We start from the raw sequence: 20,935 nt of genomic DNA, 5'->3' as shown, positions 1-20,935 counted from the left end.
GGCGGCCGGGCGTGATGTTGGCCACCCCCCCCCCCCGTGTGCCGTTCTGGCCTTCGTAGGTGCTCGCTAACAGCACTTGCCCCAACAGTCTGGTAAGGCTACACGAGGGATATTCTTTGGTTATTTCGGTAGATACAAAATAAAGATTTAAACAATAAAAACACAAGCGGTCTTCTTTTCTCTCCGCCTGATGAAGACTGCTTGTGTTGCGATCGAAACGTCGGGGGTTTTTTGCTTTTATTTTTAGTTACATTTTTAGGGGCCGTCCATGAATGACGTCACGCGATTTTGGCCTATTTTTGACCCCCCCCCCGTCACATGGCGTCACAAAAAGTCAGACCCCCCTCAAATATGACGTCACAAAGCTTTGCCCCCCCCACAAACCATCTTTACATTTTGATAATAAAACATGCTTCAAATCGCTTTAAACTATTGCCATTGTAGTGCGTATTTAATGTGGCGCTGCACTCTGATGTTGTAGGAGAAAACATTAAAAAGGAGGCGTTGGGAAGCTGAAATTTAGCATAAAATTCACTTGAAAATATTCAACGTCTAACTAAAACTGCAGATGTTCAGAATATGATATAGAAATTCTCTTATTATAAATTATTAAAAATAATTATAACTATAAAAAAATACTTGAAACTTTGTGGTAGAACGAAGCAAAATGGAGAGTACAATTATAACAATCACACGAATTCCACAGAATGAAAAGCCCTGGTAGAATAATTTAAATCAAAATGTTTAATTACATTCATTAAAAAAAATTACAAAATTTATGCTTCTCCATTCTCCCATGCAGAAGCAAAATGCTCCTTCATGGAATAAATAAAAGGTGACCTTAGTAAATGTAAATAATCAAATAGTTAATAATGAAAATTAATCTAAATTAGTGTTGTTATAATAATTATATTTATATTTATTTAAAGTTGTGCATTTTGACGTAACATCACATTTCTAAAACCTCCCCCCCCCCCTCGTCACACATCACCACAAATGTCTGACCCCCCTCCCCCCCTTAGGTGTGTGACGTCATTTATGGACGGCCCCTTATTTTCTATCTACGTGACTACCGAAAGAACCAAAGAATGTGAATTCCTGCGGTCTCGAAAGTTTTAAGTCAAATTCTATACCAGGGATCGTTTTAATTTTCGGGTCTGCATCTCTGTCCTCCTGCCAGCAGTGAGCCCTCGACACTTCACGTGACGGCCTCAAAGTGCACCTAGCCTGCCACAGGCGCCGTGGTGACGTCACCGCCACTTTGTGGCGAATGGCGGTTTTTGTTGTTGTGTCTGCGCCGGTTTGCAACTTGCAGGCCGGCCATGCCCACGATCCATTGTGGGTTTAACCTGCAGGCTGAGTCGCAGTGTGAGGAGCTCACAAAGATCTGGACAGGGTCCCTATCATCGGCGAGCTCCTCCAAGGCTGCTTTGACTGGGTCATGTAGCCCGCATGCCCAGCCACCGCACGCCCAAGCAGCTTCTCTTTGGCGGCCGGATAGAGGGGGGCTAAACGGGTGCGGTACGGGCTGGGGATAAGATGGCGTTGATGCGGTACAGGAGGATGTGGAGCTGAGTGGACTTGCCGATGCCTGGTACCAGAGGTGTCAAGATCGGCCTCTGTGGAGGAGGAGGCTCGTGAAGGACGCTGCTACTGGGCAGTTGGAGGCAGTCGCCCTCCAGCAACAACGTAGGGTAGAGGAGCGACGCTCACAACAACGAGCAGAGCGCCGTGCGACTAAAACGCAGCAAGTTTGCACAGTAGGGGGCACAGGTGGTGCATCTGCTCATCATCTCAGTCAGAATCAGAATCTTTATTGTGACTGCAGGAGAAGGAATCCAATGAGCTATTAAGCTCTTTTCTACATATGTCCAGTATGAGCATGGAGAGTCAGCGATTTTCAACGGCAAACACGATACACACAAACACACGATATGAGTTTAAGTCCGATTTATCAAGATTGGGCAAGGCAGCAAAATAACAACAGAACAGTTGCTAACCGCGCTAATCGGAGGTGCTGGGAAAGGACAACACATCAAAAAGCAGCAGTTCTAAAGAAATTAGTTTGTCAATTTTTATGATGATTTAAAAGTGCATCGTCGCTGCCAGTGGCTTCCTCATACCGGAGAGGAAGAGTGTTCCAGACATCCGCCACAAGCAGCAGCAGCAGCATCTGAAAGTGCCACGCGACGCAGCGGCGACCACTGTCTGTGTTCGACGGTTAGCAACTGGTGTTCGTGGTTTCTAGCTTGTTTGCGATATTCATAATAATGAATTAATATTGGTCGCGAAAGCCTACGTGTTAAACTTGTTTACGATACTTCACAGGGGCAGGGCGGGGGAGATTAATTTTCCTTCGTGTGCCTCACTCTTTGCCGCAGTGCCAGGACAGGAACGATGAACGAGGGAGGAGAGATGAAGATCTACTGCCCGATTTGCAACTGGGTGGTGATCAGCCTGTCCGCCCTGGAGGACCACATGAAGCAGCACAGGCGCCGGACCGAGTCCGTGCTGTACCAGTGCCCCCACTGCCCGTACAGCACGGACAAAGCGGCCACTTTGATCGGCCACCAGAGGAGCCACGCTGACGATAAGCCCTACAAGTGCTGGGTGTGCGATGAAGTTTTCGCGAATTCGGGAGACTTCTGCTCCCATCAGAGCGTGCATATGAAGCGGGCGCGACGCGGGAAGGCGTTCTCCCCACCGCCAGGAGACGTCTCACCGGACAGGAGGATCCGCGCAGACGAGAGGCCCTACTGCTGCAACGTCTGCGGGGAGGACTTCACTCAGTCGCACCACCTCCTCAACCACCAGAGGATCCACACAAGCAAGAAGCCGTACGCATGCACCGTGTGCGGCAAGACGTTCACTCACTCGGCCGTCCTCGTCGCCCACAAGCGGATCCACACGGGCAAAAAGCCGTACAGGTGCGCCACATGTGGCAAGGCATTCAAGCAGTCGGGGACGCTCTTCAACCACGAGAAGACCCACGCGGAAGAGAAGCCCTATGGGTGCGCGGCGTGCGGGAAGCGATTCGTCCAGTCGAGGGGCCTCGTCATACACGCGAGGACCCATACAGGCGAGAGGCCGTACAGGTGCTCCACGTGCGGCAAGTCCTTCGCCCAGTCGGGCACCCTGCGCATCCACAAGCGCACCCACACGGGCGAGAGGCCGTACGCGTGCGACGTGTGCGGCAGCTCGTTCACGCACTTGGGCACCCTCCACGTGCACAAGAGGACGCACGCGGGCGGGAGGCCCTTCGCGTGCCCCAAACGCGGGAAGGCCTCCTCCGGGTCGGGGAGCCTCCAGGCGCGCCGCCACACCCGCGAGAGGACCGGGCTCCACGAGGGTGCGACTGCCACTGGGCAGGTCGTGGCAAGCCTCGGGGGCGAGGGTCCCGCGACGACCCCCTCGGCGATCCCCTCAGCGACCCCCTCGGTATCGCTAACATCAGAACACGGAGAGACTCTCAGCTTCGAGACGTGGCCGGGGGTTAAGGTGGAATGCGACGGTGAAGATCCTTCCGCCTCCCTGTCGATCGTGAAGCGGGAGCACGATGGGATCGCCAGCGTCGAGACTTGGCCAGGGGTGAAGGTAGAACTGGGGGGGGAGGATTCTTCAGTTCCCTTCTCGATCGTGAAGCAGGAACGGGAAGAAATCCCCGGCTGTGAGACGCGGCTGGGGTGAAGGTGGCACACGGGAGGCCGAGTCTCTGTTTTGGGAACGGATGTTGAGGTCTATGTGGGAAGTTTTGTTTCGAAAAGGGTTGCCATCCCAAGGTGGTGTGTTAACTATTAGCTAGTCATGAAAAGCATTGTTCTCTCCCTTGAACCGCATGAATAGAGACAGCTTTCTTTCAAGCCTAGTCTCAAACGGTGTCTCTGGTGTGGACCAATCTGTTTTTGCATTCTGACCACTATTAGCTAGTCGTGTGGTTAATGCAGGCACGATTCCTTGTAAAAGGTTTAAGTTTGGTGTTTTAACATCTGAACACCTGTTTTGTTGCCAGAAAAAGGGGAAAACCTATTCTCATATTTTGGTACTGGCAACGGAGGTCCCATAATCATATTTATTTAATTGCATAATCTTGCCAATTAATTGGTTGATGCCCCCTTTTTGCCATTGGGCACATGTTTATTTAGCACGTTTCCATATGAATATTGTCACTTTTAAGGACTTTCCTATCGTTGTGTATTGTTGCTTTACTATGAAGAGTTAGCCTATTGTTCTATTGCTCAGTCTAACAATGTAACCATTGAGGGTAAATTGGACGGATTGATGAGTAGGACATCTTCAGGAGTACTGTTGTGGCAATTCCGATCATAAGTGTGTTCGCATATTAGAGTGTTTTTAGATGTTCAAGTTACTTAACACAGCAGAGTCTGAGTGGTTCCTTCCTAAGTTCATGCATATTAATTTTAATTATATGAACTGTATCCTGCAGCGAGCTCTGAGTCCCAAGACTGGAAATAATTACACTAAAACATAATCAGTAAAAGTTGAAGCGAGAATCATGGCATTATCACGATTGGTAATACACCCATAGACAACGAAGCCTAGCCTAATTTACATAATTACAAACATTTGCATAATTTCTTAAATTTGCATAATTTCTTGAAATGGCATTTATTATTTATATGTTTCTTTTTCAAAATAATATATACAACATAACCGAGAGAGATAAATGTTGAGAAAATGCCGCGCGATACATCGGCCGTTCGAAATGGCGCAAGCGCGTCTGCACGACTGTTAAGGTACACAACGTGGAGGCAATATCTTTTCCTCTGAACAGATACACGTGAAGTGAAAACTACGTAGACTCTTTGTTTTACTTTACCAGGTAAGGCCCACCACTGAGCCATGTAGCTCTTTTTCGCAAGCGACCTGACCATCACAAATTATACTCCATAAATGACGTCTATCGATTTTGGACGATTTCTTACCCCCCCCCCCCTTCGTCACACGGCGTCACAAAAAGTCAGACCCCCCCTCTCACATATGACGTCACAAATTGCCTCCCCCCCCCCCAAAATCCTAAAATAAAACATGCTTCAAATCGCGTTAAACTATTGTCATTGTAGTGCATATTTAATGTTGCGCTGCACTCTGATGATGTAGGAGAAAACACTTATAAAAAAGTATTTAATTAAGTAGAACGTGTTGTCTATATTTATTTAAAGTTGTGCATTTTGATGTGACGTCACATTTATTAACCCCCCCCCCCCTCGTCACACATCACCACAAATGTCTGACCCCCCCCCCCCCCCTAGGTGTGTGACGTCATTTATGGACGGCCCCTTCTAAACGCCTGGTGATGTTGATTCTAAATGTCGGGGGGTGGGAAGGGGAAACTGGAGGACCCGGAGAAAATCCACGTGAACCACGGGGAGAGAGACACGTGCACCACGGGGAGAGAGACACGTGCAAATTCCACATATACAGCAGCCCGTGTCAGAGCTGGGATTGAACCCACGACCTGTATACCAGACGATGTAGTTAACATCTCACCACCCTATCATCCAACGGTGGAGAAGACACCAAACCAAATTTTGAAACAACGCCTTTTGGGGACCTTTGGCGATCTGGAGGTATGGGCGAAGCAACATGCATGGATGGATAACGTGCAACGGACTTTAAACTTTGGTAAACACCAGAGGTGTGGACTCGAGTCATGTGACTTGGACTCGAGTCATGAATTTGATGACTTCAGACTCGACTTGGACTTGCATAACAATGACTTTGTCCCACCTCTGGGGTGTGGACTCGAGTCATGTGACTTGGACTCGAGTCAGACTCGAGTCATGAATTTGATGACTTCAGACTCGACTTGGACTTGCATAACAATGACTTTGTCCCACCTCTGGGGTGTGGACTCGAGTCATGTGACTTGGACTCGAGTCAGACTCGAGTCATGAATTTGATGACTTCAGACTCGACTTGGACTTGCATAACAATGACTTTGTCCCACCTCTGGGGTGTGGACTCGAGTCATGTGACTTGGACTCGAGTCAGACTCGAGTCATGAATTTGATGACTTCAGACTCGACTTGGACTTGCATAACAATGACTTTGTCCCACCTCTGGGGTGTGGACTCGAGTCATGTGACTTGGACTCGAGTCAGACTCGAGTCATGAATTTGATGACTTCAGACTCGACTTGGACTTGCATAACAATGACTTTGTCCCACCTCTGGGGTGTGGACTCGAGTCATGTGACTTGGACTCGAGTCAGACTCGAGTCATGAATTTGATGACTTCAGACTCGACTTGGACTTGCATAACAATGACTTTGTCCCACCTCTGGGGTGTGGACTCGAGTCATGTGACTTGGACTCGAGTCAGACTCGAGTCATGAATTTGATGACTTCAGACTCGACTTGGACTTGCATAACAATGACTTTGTCCCACCTCTGGGGTGTGGACTCGAGTCATGTGACTTGGACTCGAGTCAGACTCGAGTCATGAATTTGATGACTTCAGACTCGACTTGGACTTGCATAACAATGACTTTGTCCCACCTCTGGGGTGTGGACTCGAGTCATGTGACTTGGACTCGAGTCAGACTCGAGTCATGAATTTGATTACTTCAGACTCGACTTGGACTTGCATAACAATGACTTTGTCCCACCTCTGGGGTGTGGACTCGAGTCATGTGACTTGGACTCGAGTCAGACTCGAGTCATGAATTTGATGACTTCAGACTCGACTTGGACTTGCATAACAATGACTTTGTCCCACCTCTGGGGTGTGGACTCGAGTCATGTGACTTGGACTCGAGTCAGACTCGAGTCATGAATTTGATGACTTCAGACTCGACTTGGACTTGCATAACAATGACTTTGTCCCACCTCTGGGGTGTGGACTCGAGTCATGTGACTTGGACTCGAGTCAGACTCGAGTCATGAATTTGATGACTTCAGACTCGACTTGGACTTGCATAACAATGACTTTGTCCCACCTCTGGTAAACACTCTAGAGCGGTCGTTCTTAACCTTATCTGCAGCCTTGCACCCCGTTGGTTCTCAATCCTTACAAAAAATGTATCATGTTAATAAATACGCAGGGCTTGATGAAACAAATTGTGGACTTACGTGCCCATGCTTAGTTTGTGTTTAAGATTTACCTTTAAAAAAATCTGTCCATTTCTCGCACACCCCCAACAAATGGAATCTGGGTGAATGATTGTTAAATCTAGGCAGTGTTGAGTCTATGGGTAGCAGTGTTGAGGCTATGGGTAGTGTTGAGTCTATGGGCAGTGTTGAGTCTATGGGTAGTGTTGAGTCTATGGGCAGTGTTGAGTCTATGGGTAGCAGTGTTGAGGCTATGGGTAGTGTTGAGTCTATGGGCAGTGTTGAGTCTATGGGTCGTGTTGAGTCTATGGGCAGTGTTGAGTCTATGGGTAGTGTTGAGTCTATGGTTAGTGTTGTGTCTATGGGTAGTATTAGTCTATGGGTAGTGTTGAGTATATGGGTAGTGTTAGTCTATGGGTAGTGTTAGTCTATGGGTAGTGTTAGTCTATGGGTAGTGTTGAGTCTATGGGGCAGTGTTGAGTCTATGGGCAGTGTTGAGTCTATGGGTAGTGTTGAGTCTATGGGCAGTGTTGAGTCTATGGGTAGTGTTGAGTCTATGGGCAGTGTTGAGTCTATGGGTAGTGTTGAGTCTATGGGTAGTGTTGAGTCTATGGGCAGTGTTGAGTCTATGGGTAGTGTTGAGTCTATGGGGCAGTGTTCGGGAGGTTAAAGGCGAGGCCATGTCATCTATCCAGCGACCAAATTGTCTACCGCATCGCACGACGTCACGTCTCACTGTTTGCAGACACGTCACGCCCTTCGTTGCCATTGACGTCACGTCTCTTCGCCCCCACCCCATCGGTCGTGACGTCACGTCACCTCGTCCTCCACCGGTCGTGACGTCATCATCCCAACCGCTCGTGACGTCACGCCGGCGTTGCTTGCTCCCACTTTTCCTCCCCCCCCCCACGTCATTCGCACGCGACGGAAGGAAGCCGACGGGGAGGGAGCGGAGGTTGTGGGAGAGAGGCCGTGGGGGGGAGGCCGTGGGAGAGAGACCGTGGGGGAGAGACCGTGGGTGAGAGACCGTGGGGGAGAGACCGTGGGTGAGAGACCGTGGGGGAGAAGCCGTGGGTGAGAGACCGTGGGGGAGAGACCGTGGGTGAGAGACCGTGGGGGAGAGGCCGTGGGGGAGAGGCCGTGGGTGAGAGACCGTGGGTGAGAGACCGTGGGGGAGAGACCGTGGGGGAGAGACCGTGGGGGAGAGGCCGTGGGGGAGAGGCCGTGGGGGAGAGACCGTGGGAGAGAGACCGTGGGTGAGAGACCGTGGGGGAGAGGCCGTGGGGGAGAGACCGTGGGGGAGAGGCCGTGGGGGAGAGGCCGTGGGGGAGAGGCCGTGGGGGAGAGACCGTGAGGGAGAGGCCGTGGGGGAGAGACCGTGGGTGAGAGACCGTGGGGAGAGGCCGTGGGGGAGAGGCCGTGGGTGAGAGACCGTGGGAGAGAGACCGTGGGAGAGAGACCGTGGGGGAGAGGCCGTGGGGGAGAGACCGTGGGGGAGAGGCCGTGGGGGAGAGGCCGTGGGTGAGAGACCGTGGGGGAGAGACCGTGGGGGAGAGACCGTGGGGGAGAGACCGTGGGAGAGAGACCGTGGGTGAGAGGCCGTGGGGGAGAGGCCGTGGGTGAGAGACCGTGGGCGAGAGACCGTGGGTGAGAGACCGTGGGGGAGAGACCGTGGGGGAGAGACCGTGGGAGAGAGACCGTGAGGGAGAGGCCGTGGGGGAGAGACCGTGGGGGAGAGACCGTGGGGGAGAGACCGTGGGGGAGAGACCGTGGGGGAGAGACCGTGGGGGAGAGACCGTGGGGGAGAGACCGTGGGGGAGAGGCCGTGGGTGAGAGACCGTGGGGGAGAGACCGTGGGAGAGAGGCCGTGGGAGAGAGGCCGTGGGGGAGAGGCCGTGGGCGAGAGACCGTGGGGGAGAGACCGTGGGAGAGAGACCGTGGCCGAGAAGACCCGAAGCTTTGTGTGGAGCAACAGACCAGGTAGCTTCCACACAGCGTTGCACAGCCGATGAGAAAATAATGCCACTCGACTGATTCGAAGTGAGACCACTGCCCAGGTATGGAAAATTCTCCACTCTCTCCACAACTGCCCCATCACCAATTTTGAGTTGTGGGGGTGGAGTGTCCGATGGTACAAAATACCCAGGCACATGCTTAGCTTTGGTGGGGCTGATGGTAAGGCCCCATCTCTTAGTGGCACTCACCAGTTTCAGCATCAACTCCTCCTCTGAGTGAGCAGCAATCACCAGATCAGCATGCATAACACGGTTGAATAATAGGGGCCATCCCTTGACCGCACCTGGGCATCGATCAGCCTCAAATTGTATCTGTACCAGATGGAAATTCCTCCAGTACATCCACCAAAGGATTCACAAACTCCGTGGTCGAAATAGATGTTAAATAATGTGGGAGCCAGAAGACATCCCTTTTGCACCCCAACGTGAACAGAGAATGGCTCTGACTCCCGGCCACATAGTTTTACCCGGGCCTGCCCACCATCATGGTTGTGAGCAGAGAGCCAGGGACTCCGAAAGCATTAAGAACAACCCAGAGCCCAGGCCTTATTGATGGTGTCATAGACCTTGACCAGGTGTAACAAATCAGAGATGTAGGTGCTGTTGGAATTCCCTACATCTCTGCTGTAGCAGATGGACAAAATATGACATCTGTCCGGGACAGCCCTTTCCTGAAACCACATTGGGGCTCCGCGAGCCTTTCCTCAGTGTGCCAGGCAAGGCAATGTTGAATAATCTTTGCCAGGACCTGTCCCAGCACACTGAGGAGGGAGATGCTCCTGTAGTTGTTATAGTCTGTGCGGTCCCCCTTGTTAACGAGGGGGACCACCAGAGCATTCTTCCAATCCTGCAAAACCTGTCTAGTGGTCACCATCATCACCACCACCACCATCACCGCTACCATCACCACCATCAATACAAACCATCATCGCCACCATTACATTTTATAAGGTCACACTCATTACACATTAAGTGCTTGTCACAAATGAACCACAAACCATCACGCAAACTACGGTCATCCTCACAGCAGTAGTGGCTTCTGGCTAACCATCGAACAAAAACGGTCACCGCATCGCTCACTTTCAGGTGCACTTCTGCGGCCGTCTGGAACACTCTTTAAATTTTAGAAAGCCACTGGAGCTATGCAATTTTAAATCAAATAGATTGTTCTCCTTTCCTCCGCACCTCCGATTAGTGCAGCTGGCAAAGTGCGGTGGAAAAAAAGTTCAACATATGTACGTACATAGAATAAGCTGAGTATGTTATGGCGAAAGTAGGTAAAGCGGGAGGGCGTAAATCAGTGCGTTTCTGCACTTCATTTAGATTATTTTTTTAACCCTTTCCCGTTCTGAGACGTCTGCATGTTGCAGGGTGGGTGTCCCGTTCACCTCGCGGAACGTGCAAGCGGCTCAGCCTTAAGTTTATAGAGAGAGGCATAGTCGTAGTGCCGCTGTTTTTAAAGATGTCGTTACTCACCGCAGAGAAGAGTAGCGACACAACCGGTACACTCTACGATAGCCGGCACCAAAACGGCCCTCCCCCGCATGGCCTTGTGGAGGCCTCACCTACCGATAAAGTTATTTGATTTTGTCTTCCGTGTACGTCATCGGAAGGGGAACAGGATGATTCAAGACGCTAAAGGGGGAGGGGATTAATTTCCCTTCTCGTTTCCTTGCTCTTTGCCCACTGCCGATCGCCCACCGCCAGTGCCGAACACGGGGACACGATGAGCGCCAGCGCGGAAGCGGAGGGGACAAGGATCTGCTGCCCGGTGTGCAACTGGGTGGTGGTCAGCCCGCAGGCACTGGAGGACCACTTGAAGCGGCACGGAGGGCGCACCGAGCCCATCTTGTACCAGTGCACCCTGTGCCCGTACAAGACCGACAAGCCCTTCGTCCTCATCAGCCACCAGAAGACGCACGTCGGTGAGAAGCCCTACAAGTGCCGCACGTGCGGGGAGGCCTTCGCCGAGCCGGAGGACTTCCGCGTCCACCAGCGCCTCCACGTGGAGGAGAGGCCTCACCGGTGCCCTGTGTGCAGGAAGGGGTTCGCCCAGGCCGAGGCCCTCGCGACGCACCAGAGGGTGCACGCCGGCGAGAAGCCGTACCGCTGCGACGTGTGCGGCATGGGCTTCACCCGCGTCGACCACTTCCGCGGCCACCAGATGATCCATACGGGCGAGAACGCCTACCAGTGCTCCGTGTGCGGCGCCACCTTCGGCCGCGCCGAGCACCTGCGCAGCCACAACAGGACGCACACGGGCGAGCGACCGTACGCGTGCGCCGAGTGCGGCAAGGCGTTCGCCAACTCGGGCACGCTGTCGGCGCACCGGCGGACGCACACGGGCGAGCGGCCGTACGCGTGCGGTGAGTGTGGCAAGGCGTTCGCGCAGTCGGGTGGACTCCTGGCTCACCGGGAGACCCACGCCAGGGCGAGGGCCCGCGCGTGCCCCACCTGCGGGAGGGCGGCGCCAGGGCGCTCCGCGCTGGCCCGGCGCCGGGGCGGGAAGGGGCGCCGGAGTTGCGTGGCCTGTGGAAGGACGATCGCCCGAGGGGCAGCGAAGACGGAGGCGGCGGTGGCGGCGTTGGCAGCAGGGATTCGGGGAGGACAAGCGGCCGTTGCCGGTGACGCGGACGATGGCGGTGACGATGGCGGTGATGACGGCGGAGACGGTGACGACGGCGGTGGCGACAACGGCGGCGGTGACAACGGCGGCAGCGGTGATGACGGCGGTGGTGACGACGATGACTACGATGGCGGCGGCGGCGGCGGATGTCGGTCTGTGGCCCCTTTCACGTCGGAGAGGGGACACGGCGACGCTGCCGGTCACGAGACATGGCCAGGCGTGCCTGCGGATGGAGATGGAGGGGATCCTTCCCTACGCCCATCAGTGGCGCAGCGGGGCAGCTGAAGATGCTGCCGGTTGCGAGCCCCGGCTGGGCGAGGGGGTGGACTAACGATGTTCGGGAGGTTCGCCCGAGTGATGCGGAGTCGCAGGGGCTACGGAGAGCGGTGTATGAAGCGAGTTCTTTTCTGAAAATTGGACGATTTGGCGGTGCCCGTGGGGGATGTCGAACTTCTTTCGCGCCGTACATAGGCAACTGTGATTATCGGGAGGTGCGGGGGAAGGACAACAAACTAAACACAAATAGCAGTTCTAAAGAAATGAGTTCTCAATGCAGTACAGTTGCGTAGTGTAGAATAGTGTAGTGTATAGTGGTGTAGTGTATAGTGGAGTGCAGCGGTGGCTAACCGGCTTCTCCTGAGCCGCATGCAGATCTTTATTCCACCACATGCGGCTCTCTCTAAGGGGCATAACATAGAACGCACTATTACAGCGGCAAGGACATGTCTACCGTGCTATGGCAAAAACTGTCTATATACACACACTTATATATGTATAGACTTGGCACTTTGCAGAACACACGGCTCCTTTTTGGCTCGTAGTCTGTTACGGGTTGGCCACCCCATGGTTCCATGCACACACGGTTTATTACCTGTGTAGTGTCGTAGGTCTCTTCTTCCTCGGCGAGGCTTGTGTGTGTGCGGGTGGCGTGCGGCACACACACTCAGTCGGAGACGAGGTAGTCGCAGGAGGCACCGTCCTTCCCATGTTACTTTCCACCGCCACCAACTCCGGCCCCCTCTCTCACTCACGACCACGCTGCCGTACAACCCGACCCAGACATGACCCTGTCCGCGTTGCACCGACAGCGTTAACCGGGACAGCCAACTACTGTCCGGCCGCACAATGATCGGGCGAAGGCGGCGGCGACGACAGTGACGACGAGACGAGTCCACTCCCAGAACTGGCAGCCCAGAGCTCTCGCTCTCTGCTGCTTATATTCCCCTAGGAGTGGCTTGGCTCCGCCCTAGCCACGCCTCCCTTGTCGAACCCACCAGAGATAGTTCCAGGGGCCCCTCCCCACAAGGTCTACCGTGACCCTTGCCCCAGTTCATCCGCGCTGCCGGCACACCTGTGTATATGCTCAACGGCATGTGCGCTAAGTGTCTACCTGCAGTTGCAACTGCTGTACAGCAGTCAGCACTGTGTCACAACACCTGTATACCAACTTTCCAACCGCGGGCGTGGGTATTACGTCGTTGCTTTACAGCATGACGTCATTGTCTCTTGTGACGTCATTGTGTGGCCGTGGCGCTGCGCGGCTGATCGGCTTCCCATCCGTTTTGTTGTATCGTAGTGCTGTCCTGTAATTCTCGTCGCGCGCAGATGGCGTCGCATTGCAACCACATTCGGGTTACTTTTACCCCCTTAATCATGGAGCCGAAGTGTGGTAGTGAGTGGTGAGGGTGAGTGAGGGTTGTGTCCGTGGCCCCGTAGTAAGACGGTGGGCTAAGGACCTCTTGCTCCTAGTCAGCCCTTCCTCCGACATCTCATCATCAACGTCGTTAACATTCAAGTTATGTAAAGTTAATAGAATATTTGTGTTATGTTATGTTGCGTAATGTATCGTATTTAATTCGGTGTTTAGTGAATAAACGGGCAACTTAGTTAAGCTATGATGAGTCTGACTGCGGCTGTGGTCCCACTAACCCCCTATTTATCACAGGCTCTCTGTATTTTACCAACCGGTGATTTTCCTACCGCGCAATTTTCCAGGAACCTAACCCCCCCACGCGGTTGATGAGGAATTTCTGTACTTGCATTTGCGATACAAGATGATAAAACTGGAATTAAGAGATCGGACCGAGTCATTGTTCTCATTCGGAATTCCTGCGTCTTGTCCCGAAGATGCTTGATGAACAGTGCACTAAACCCTTTCCCATCGTGGGCAGGGGTTACGTTCCTGTGAATAGAAACGCAGTCGGCAAATCCGCGATCCACAAACTCGAAGGCATCAAATGTAAATCGAGTGGGGCTGGTTTACGGTTCGTGATACGACAGCCACCCCACCTTCCGTTTTATGTTACCCTACGTGAGGGGAGGGGAACGTCCAGCCCGCAGGCCGTATGAGGCCCACAAAATGATTTGGTCTGGCCCTCCCAAAGCAACCGCATCCCACAGGGGATGAAGAGGGTTCACTTAACTATGTACACTCGGGCAATTTCCGGGCAATCGTTGCCGACGATCGTCACCGGTGACGGATTAAACCAATCGGATTGGAAGTCATTATCCTCGGTTGCTGCCCACCGGTGGGCAGCTTCAATCAGAATTGCTCAGATTTGGGGCCAACGAGACGTTTTATTATTACGTTTGCAGTCTGACGGAAAAGTCTTCAACAACCACCATCCTGAATTTGACAATGCGGTCATTTCACGTTGCGTCATTCAACCCAATAGGACCCCAATAGCACCGTGCATTAATTACGCATGAGGGCAAAATCCCAGCATGCAGCCACTACAACATCGAGCAAGCAAGAACCCTGACGAAGCAAGCAACAGAAATCTAAAAACAAATTAAATGGCACCAAAACAACAAAAAAAGCACAAACAACATTTATCGCAACAGAGACATGGGTCGTCCGTGAGGTCTCAACAACATCAGTCACCAACTTCCAAACGAAGCCAAGAAACCTTCATAGGGAGGGAAGGGGTGGGGGCGTTAATGGATTGGCCAAAAAGTTCACAGCAAAGGTGTTTTTCTTGGGTTAGATGGCATGAATATAAATGTGTTCACCCATCACCGTCACCATCACCCGACACAGCCTATATATTTTATTTGACTTTTTCTTTTGCCAGGTAAGGCCCCACTACTGAGCTATATTAGTAGCTCCTTTTAAGACGCGACCTGGCTATCACAAATGACAGCAGCTCAACAGAGTAGTGGCTTATCATGCGGAAATGTATAGCAGTCAAAAACTCGTAACCAGTGGTTCATCTTAACCCGGGGTGCACGCACATCCTGGGGGAGTGGGATGCCCTTTCTGGCTGTGCGAGACATGGCCAGATTTTTATAGAAGGTAAATCATCGAAACGCAAATTAAGCGCGGGCATATAAGTACACAACTGACTTTGTTTATCTTCTTGGTTCTTTCGGTAAAGTCACGTAGAAGGGAAGTAATAAAATAATAAAAATAAAACATAATAAAATAAAATAATTCTCACGACGTTTCGGCTACAACGCAAGCAGCCGTCTTCTGAAGTCTTCTGAAGACGGCTGCTTGCCGTCTTCAGAAGACGATGATGAATCCCTGCAGTCACGAAAGCTTTAAATCGAAATTTGACTTTGTTTAATCAAACCTATGTATTTATTGACATACTTTTTTTACGATTGGAGAACCAATGGGGTGCAAGGCTGCAGTAAAGGTTAAGAACCACTGCTCTCAACGCGTGATGTTGATTCTAAATGTGGGGGGAAAACCGGAGGAACCGGAGAAAAATCCACGCGACCACCACAGGGAGAACATGCAAACTCCAATTATACAGCCATCAGGGTCGGAATCCAAATCACGACCTCCTGTATACCCCGACAGGGAGGTAACATCTCATCACAGTGGCACCCGAGCAAGGTTTGTCACGTAAAAAAAACGTGCCAATTTTAGTACCCGAATTGTAAATGTTGTGGGTCTACTCTCCAACACACAACCGGTTGGTGAAGTAGTTAACTTAATTGGACAAGTTTGGTTTATATGACAAACGTTAATCATTGGCTGTTGGCTGACGGCGGGTTTAAGGATACATTTATATTTACGCGTTCTAACCCCAAAAACCCCTTTATTATGCAATATTGGTCGCAAAAGCCCTACTGCTTACTACTGCAGTAGAGCCCCTTTTAATGAGCACCCCTGTTAACGACTGATCGCTTAACGACGGGCCTCCATAGAGCCCAAACGTGTAGTATATAGTGGAGTGTATAGTAGTGTAGTGTATAGTGTAGTGTAGTGCCTCCATAGAGCCCAACATGTAGTGTATAGTAGTGTATAGTGTAGTGTAGTGCCTCCATAGAGCCCAATGTGTTCGCTTACAGACCATTCCCTTGTTAACGACGGGCTGTTGTAGGTACAGTACATATTAATTAATGCATCGATTAACCGCGTTCCTTTTAATATTATGCGTTTATAATGTTAGTATCTTTACATATTAATATCCATTGTTGAAACATTATAAAGTACGGTTTTTTGGTTTAAAAAGGGGTAACTTTCGATGCTGGCGGAACAAATTGAGCCTTTAACGTGCATTTCCTATACTCACTTAACGACCAAATCACTTAACCGACCGGTCTCGTGGCACCAATTACTATCGTTCAGGAGGGATTCTACTGTGTTGCTACGACGTGTTAAACTAGGCCAAAAAGTTACGACTAATTGACACCGAAAGTGATTACCTATTTTTCAGCATATGCCTGGATGAAGAAAAAAGGGCCTTTAGTTTAGATTTCAATCGTAATAGTGATGATGATGGTGGCATCATCATGGAGTTGATGTCGGACATGGAGTGAAGGGGTTTGTGGGAGGAGGAGGGTATTCCGGACTGTGGGTGGGGGGGGGGGCATAAGAAATCTCGTCCACCAATGGTTTTAAGCTTTTTAGTTTTTCCGATCCGCGTCGTTTACACACCCATTCCTTTTTGTTTTTGGTTCGTTCCAATTAAGACTTTGCATTCCTACCTGGAGATAACCCCTCTCCGTGCCATTGTTTCCATCCATCTACATTTACTTGCGCCTGTAGCACCGCACCGCGCCTCCGATCAACGGCACGGTTGGCGGCCACGGACGGCGCGCAAAGAAGTTCAAACGTCGCGTATGTCGCGAGACTTTTCGGTCGTGTCAACCTTCCTTTCTTAAGGAGTCCCCCACAAGGTTTCTACCACGTAACCAACAACTCCACACTCGGGTTCTCGACAAGTCCGGCTCGTTTGTCTCGTTGGTAATAATTCTTCTCTTCCCGACCTGTTGACTTTCCGGTGGCTCTAAATCTTTGAGTATCTTTCCATGTATTTACAAAGTAAAATCTTCTTCATCTTCCTCCTCTTCTATCCTTTGGTAGCGTCTCTGCATCGATGAACCACAACTCCCCCTTCTCTTCTCTCTTCTACGGCAAAGCCCCAAATCCCTACCCACCACTAAAAAACTCAAGGTCGTCCAAAATGCCACACTGGCCAAACTTCAGACTGGCACGTGAAAAACAGGGTCGCGTCCTCGACAATTTTCCCAAATTGAACTTATTTCGCAGCACCGTACGTAGCCAACCGCACTCATCAGAGGTTCGGGAAGGGAGGCGGGGACAACAAACTAAACACAACAGGCAGCAGTTCTAAAGAAATGAGTGTCAATCTAGATGATGATTTAAAAGTCGGTAGCTCCAAGTGGCTTCCTCATCGGAAGGAAGAGAGAGTTCCAGATGGCCGCAGAAGCAGCAGCATCTGCAAGCGGCTCGCGGTGATGATGCGGTAACCACCGTCTTTGTTCGACGGTTCGCCAGAAGCCGCCACTGCTGCTGCTGCTGCTGCTGCGAGGACGACGACCGGAGAGTTTGCGTGATGACGGTTCATGCTCCTCGACAAACTCTGCCGCCGTGACTTGCACCCAGGGCAGAACCTTTGGCCTACGTGCACCCCAGCTGCGCCTCACCGCCGGGACCCTCTTCAGGTTCCTGCTTCACACTCAACGGGGAGATGGACGAAGCTTGACCTCCGCTTTCTAGCTTCACTCCGGCGAGCGTCTCACAGCTGGTGCCTTCCTCGGCTTCCTGCTTCACGAGCGACCACGAGAGACCAGGATCCTCGCCGCAGGGTTCCACCTTCACGCCCGGCCACAGCTCGCAGCCTGAGCTCCCCTCCCACTCCTGCTTGACGACCACCGAGGAAACGGAAGCGTCTTCGGCTCCGCTTTCCACTTTAACCGCCGGGCGCGCCTCGATGCTGGCGTCTTCTCGACGTCCCTCCTCTTCCTCTTTTTCTTCCCCCTCGAGTGGTGAAGGGGTCGCCGCCGGGCTCTCGTCTTCGAGCATCACCTCGATCTCCCCGGGACGACTCGCCCCTCGGCCCCGCCGGTTCGGAGGAGCCGTCCCCTGCTCGCACGGCGGCGGTGCAGCGCCGGAGTCGTCATTGCAACCTTGGCCGCGGCGGGAGCGACGGCCGCGCCTCTCCCTGGCGTGGACCCTCTGGTGGACGAGGAGGGCCCCCGACTGTTTGAACGCCTTCCCGCACACGGCGCACGTGTATGGCCTCTCCCTCGTGTGCACCCTCTTATGCACGCGGAGGGCGCCCGACTCTGCGAAGGCCTTCCCGCATGCGCCGCACTCGTATGGCCGCTCCCGCGTGTGGATCCTCTGGTGGACGAGGAGGGAGCCCGACTGCGTGAACGCCTTGCCGCACACATCGCACCCGTAGGGCCTCTCGCCCGCGTGGATCCGGGCATGAGTGCGCAGGGCCCCCGAGTCCGCGAACGCCCTGGCGCACACCGTGCACTTGTAGGGCCTCTCGCCTGTGTGCGTCCGCTCGTGTATGCGCAGGGCGCCCGACTCGGCGAAGGCCTTGCCGCACGTTGTGCACGCGTACGGCCTCTCGCCCGTGTGGGTCCGCTCGTGGACGAGGAGGGAGCCTGACTGAGCGAACGCCTTCTTGCAGACGGCGCACGCGTACGGCCTCTCGCCCGTGTGCGTACGCTTGTGAATGTGGAAGCCGCCCGGGTGCGTGAACGTCTTGCCGCACACGTCGCACCTGTACGGCTTCTCGCCCGTGTGGATCCTCGTGTGAGTCGACAGGGTGCCCGGGTGGGCGAAGGCCTTGTCCGCAGATGGCGCACCGGAAGGGCTTCTCGCCCGTGTGGGTCCTGTGGTGGCTGCGCAGGTGCTCCGCCCGCGTGAAGTCCATGCCGCAGACGCTGCACCGGTAGGGCTTCTCGCCCATGTGGAACCTCTGGTGCGAGAGGAGAGCCTCTGGGCGGGCAAACGCCTTGCCGCACACGTCGCACTTGTGGGCCTCCCCGCCGCCGTGCGTCGCCTCCTGGTGGGCGCGCAGATCCGCCGACCTCGCGAACGCCTCCCCGCACGCCCGGCACTCGAACGGTTTCTCCCCGACGTGCGTCCTCTGGTGACCGATCAGCGTGACCGGCTTGTCCGTCTCGTACGGGCACAGGGGGCACCGGTACAGCACGGGCGCCGTGCGGCCCCTGTGGCGCTTCATGTGGTCGTCGAGGGCGGGTGAGCTGACCACCACCCAGTTGCAGACCGGGCAGCAGATCCTCGTCCCTCCTCCTTCTCCTTGCTCGCTCATGTCGTCTGCCTTGGCGGTGCTGGGGGGGGGGGCAGGGAGTGGGAGCACAAAAACAACAAAAAGGGGGGGGTAAAGAATCTGTGCCTCCGTCCTCCCGCGTTCACCGCCGAATCTCGAAACGCGCGAGCTGGCCTCGGCGTTTTAATTATATTTAGAGAGGTGCAGTAGCGACGGCAGCGCCATTGTTTTTTTACGAAGACGTCGTTGCTCGCCTGCCAGAGGAGCGTAGCGACACGACCACCGCTCACTCTACGGTAGCTGGGAGCCGTGCCCCATCAGATCTGTCAAGAGACGCCACGAGGCGTACCCATCAGACGTTCATTGGCTGCGACAATTTCAGCTTGGGAGAAAATTCAGTCCCTTACCCGGTGTTGTTTTTTTCTTTTTTAAATTCACAAAAAAATGTTTTGCTTGTAACAGCTTTAGAATCTACCTGCCAACGGACCGCTTCGTCTCCTTCATCCACAGTGCCCTATAGACCTCCCTGTAGGCCAGCAGCGCCACATCGACGTCACTCCCGAGGTGCGCGCTCCTCTCCGCCAGCGGGTCTATTTCCGCAAACGAAAGACGGCCGCCTGGAACATCGCGAAGCACTCAGACAGCGCCCGCATCGTCATCCGGCACCTTGGCGGCGGCGTCGTCAATTCTTCCTCTCCTTCCTCTTCCTCTCCTTTCTCTCCCTCCTCTTCCTCCTCGTCATCCTCCTCCACCGACGGCTCCTCCTCGGGAGTCTCCGTGCAGCTAATCGATCAGTTCCTCGCGCTCCGCCTCGGTGAGCTCGCGCGCGTGCGACTCCAGCAGGCGCTCCACATCGCGCGCCTCCACGTCGGCGAAGCCCTTGCCACTGACGCTCTGCGCCAGCCCCACGATTTTCCTCACCTCGTCGGCGACGCTCGCCGCGGCGTCCCGCGCCAGCGCATCGACGAGCCCCTCCAGGGTCTACCGGGCGTAGCACACCCGGAGCCGCGCGATCGCCCCCCGCTCCGGCGGCTCCAGGAGCGGCGCGGTGTTGGGCGGCAGGAAGACGACGACGATGCCCCGGTGGGCGAAGCGGACGCCGCCCGGGCGCGCCGGCGAGCGGCCGAGCAGCAGCAGGGCCCCGAAGGGCAGCCCCGGCAACCTGAGGTAGCCGCGCGCCTCGGGCACAAAGCGGCGGCGGAGCCACTCGGCGAAGACGCACGGCGTGACCCGCGCCCGCGCGTTGGCCCGCCGCAGGACGAGCGGCCTCGCCACGAAGTCGCCCGACGCGTTCGCGCGCCCGGGCACGCGTTTCCAGCAGAGGGCCGCCTCGGCCGCGCAGAAGATCTGCTGGGGCGCGTAGCCGCCCGCGCAGACGATGCCGTCAAGGAGAGTGCGAAACGCGGCGGCGCGGTCCACCGACTGAGACTCGCCGTCAAGGACGACGTTCCGGAGGCCGAACCGCCTCTTGAAGTTCTCGAACCAGCCGCGGCTGGCGCCAAATCTTCTGGCGGCGGCGGCGGTGGCCGCGGCGGCCGCGGTGGCGGCGGCTTCTTCGCCACCTTTGTCGACCCCGGCCGCGTCCCAGGTGGTTGTAGAGGCGCCGGGCTTTCTCGCAGATGGCACCAGCGCTCAGCGCCGCCCGCCGCCGCGTCTTGTCCTCGATCCACACCCCGAGCGCCGCCTCGACGCGCTCCACGAGGGGGTCACGAAGGG

At 54.0% G+C, this 20,935-nt stretch overlaps 2 protein-coding genes and 1 pseudogene across 2 annotated transcripts in view; 2 read left to right on the top strand and 1 right to left on the bottom strand.

Moving 5' to 3' along the window:
• LOC133359855 (zinc finger protein 664-like) lies at positions 1 to 5,022 on the top strand. Its single transcript, XM_061578409.1, has 2 exons — positions 1 to 92; positions 2,382 to 5,022. The coding sequence occupies exon 2, from the start codon at positions 2,398 to 2,400 to the stop codon at positions 3,685 to 3,687; it is 1,290 nt and encodes a 429-aa protein (XP_061434393.1). The 5' UTR covers positions 1 to 92; positions 2,382 to 2,397; the 3' UTR covers positions 3,688 to 5,022.
• A 3,892-nt stretch (positions 5,023 to 8,914) lies between these two features.
• LOC133359950 (uncharacterized) overlaps positions 8,915 to 20,935 on the top strand; it is a 24,170-nt gene continuing 12,149 nt past the window's right edge. The window contains exons 1-8 of the mRNA XM_061578515.1: positions 8,915 to 9,127; positions 10,793 to 11,988; positions 17,964 to 18,372; positions 18,499 to 18,562; positions 18,668 to 18,738; positions 18,836 to 18,877; positions 19,091 to 19,188; positions 19,752 to 20,741. Of these exons, the coding sequence (XP_061434499.1) occupies positions 10,812 to 11,988; positions 17,964 to 18,372; positions 18,499 to 18,562; positions 18,668 to 18,738; positions 18,836 to 18,877; positions 19,091 to 19,188; positions 19,752 to 20,741 (2,851 nt within the window). The 5' untranslated portion in view covers positions 8,915 to 9,127; positions 10,793 to 10,811. The remainder of the gene's footprint in view (positions 9,128 to 10,792; positions 11,989 to 17,963; positions 18,373 to 18,498; positions 18,563 to 18,667; positions 18,739 to 18,835; positions 18,878 to 19,090; positions 19,189 to 19,751; positions 20,742 to 20,935) is intronic.
• Positions 14,158 to 20,121, bottom strand: LOC133359842 (zinc finger protein ZFP2-like; annotated as a pseudogene).

The sequence above is a fragment of the Lethenteron reissneri genome, chromosome 66 (assembly GCF_015708825.2).
Source record: "Lethenteron reissneri isolate LAM-NWPU_2019-01 chromosome 66, ASM1570882v1, whole genome shotgun sequence".
Taxonomy (NCBI): domain Eukaryota; kingdom Metazoa; phylum Chordata; class Hyperoartia; order Petromyzontiformes; family Petromyzontidae; genus Lethenteron; species Lethenteron reissneri.
This window is presented reverse-complemented; position numbering and strand designations above follow the sequence as displayed.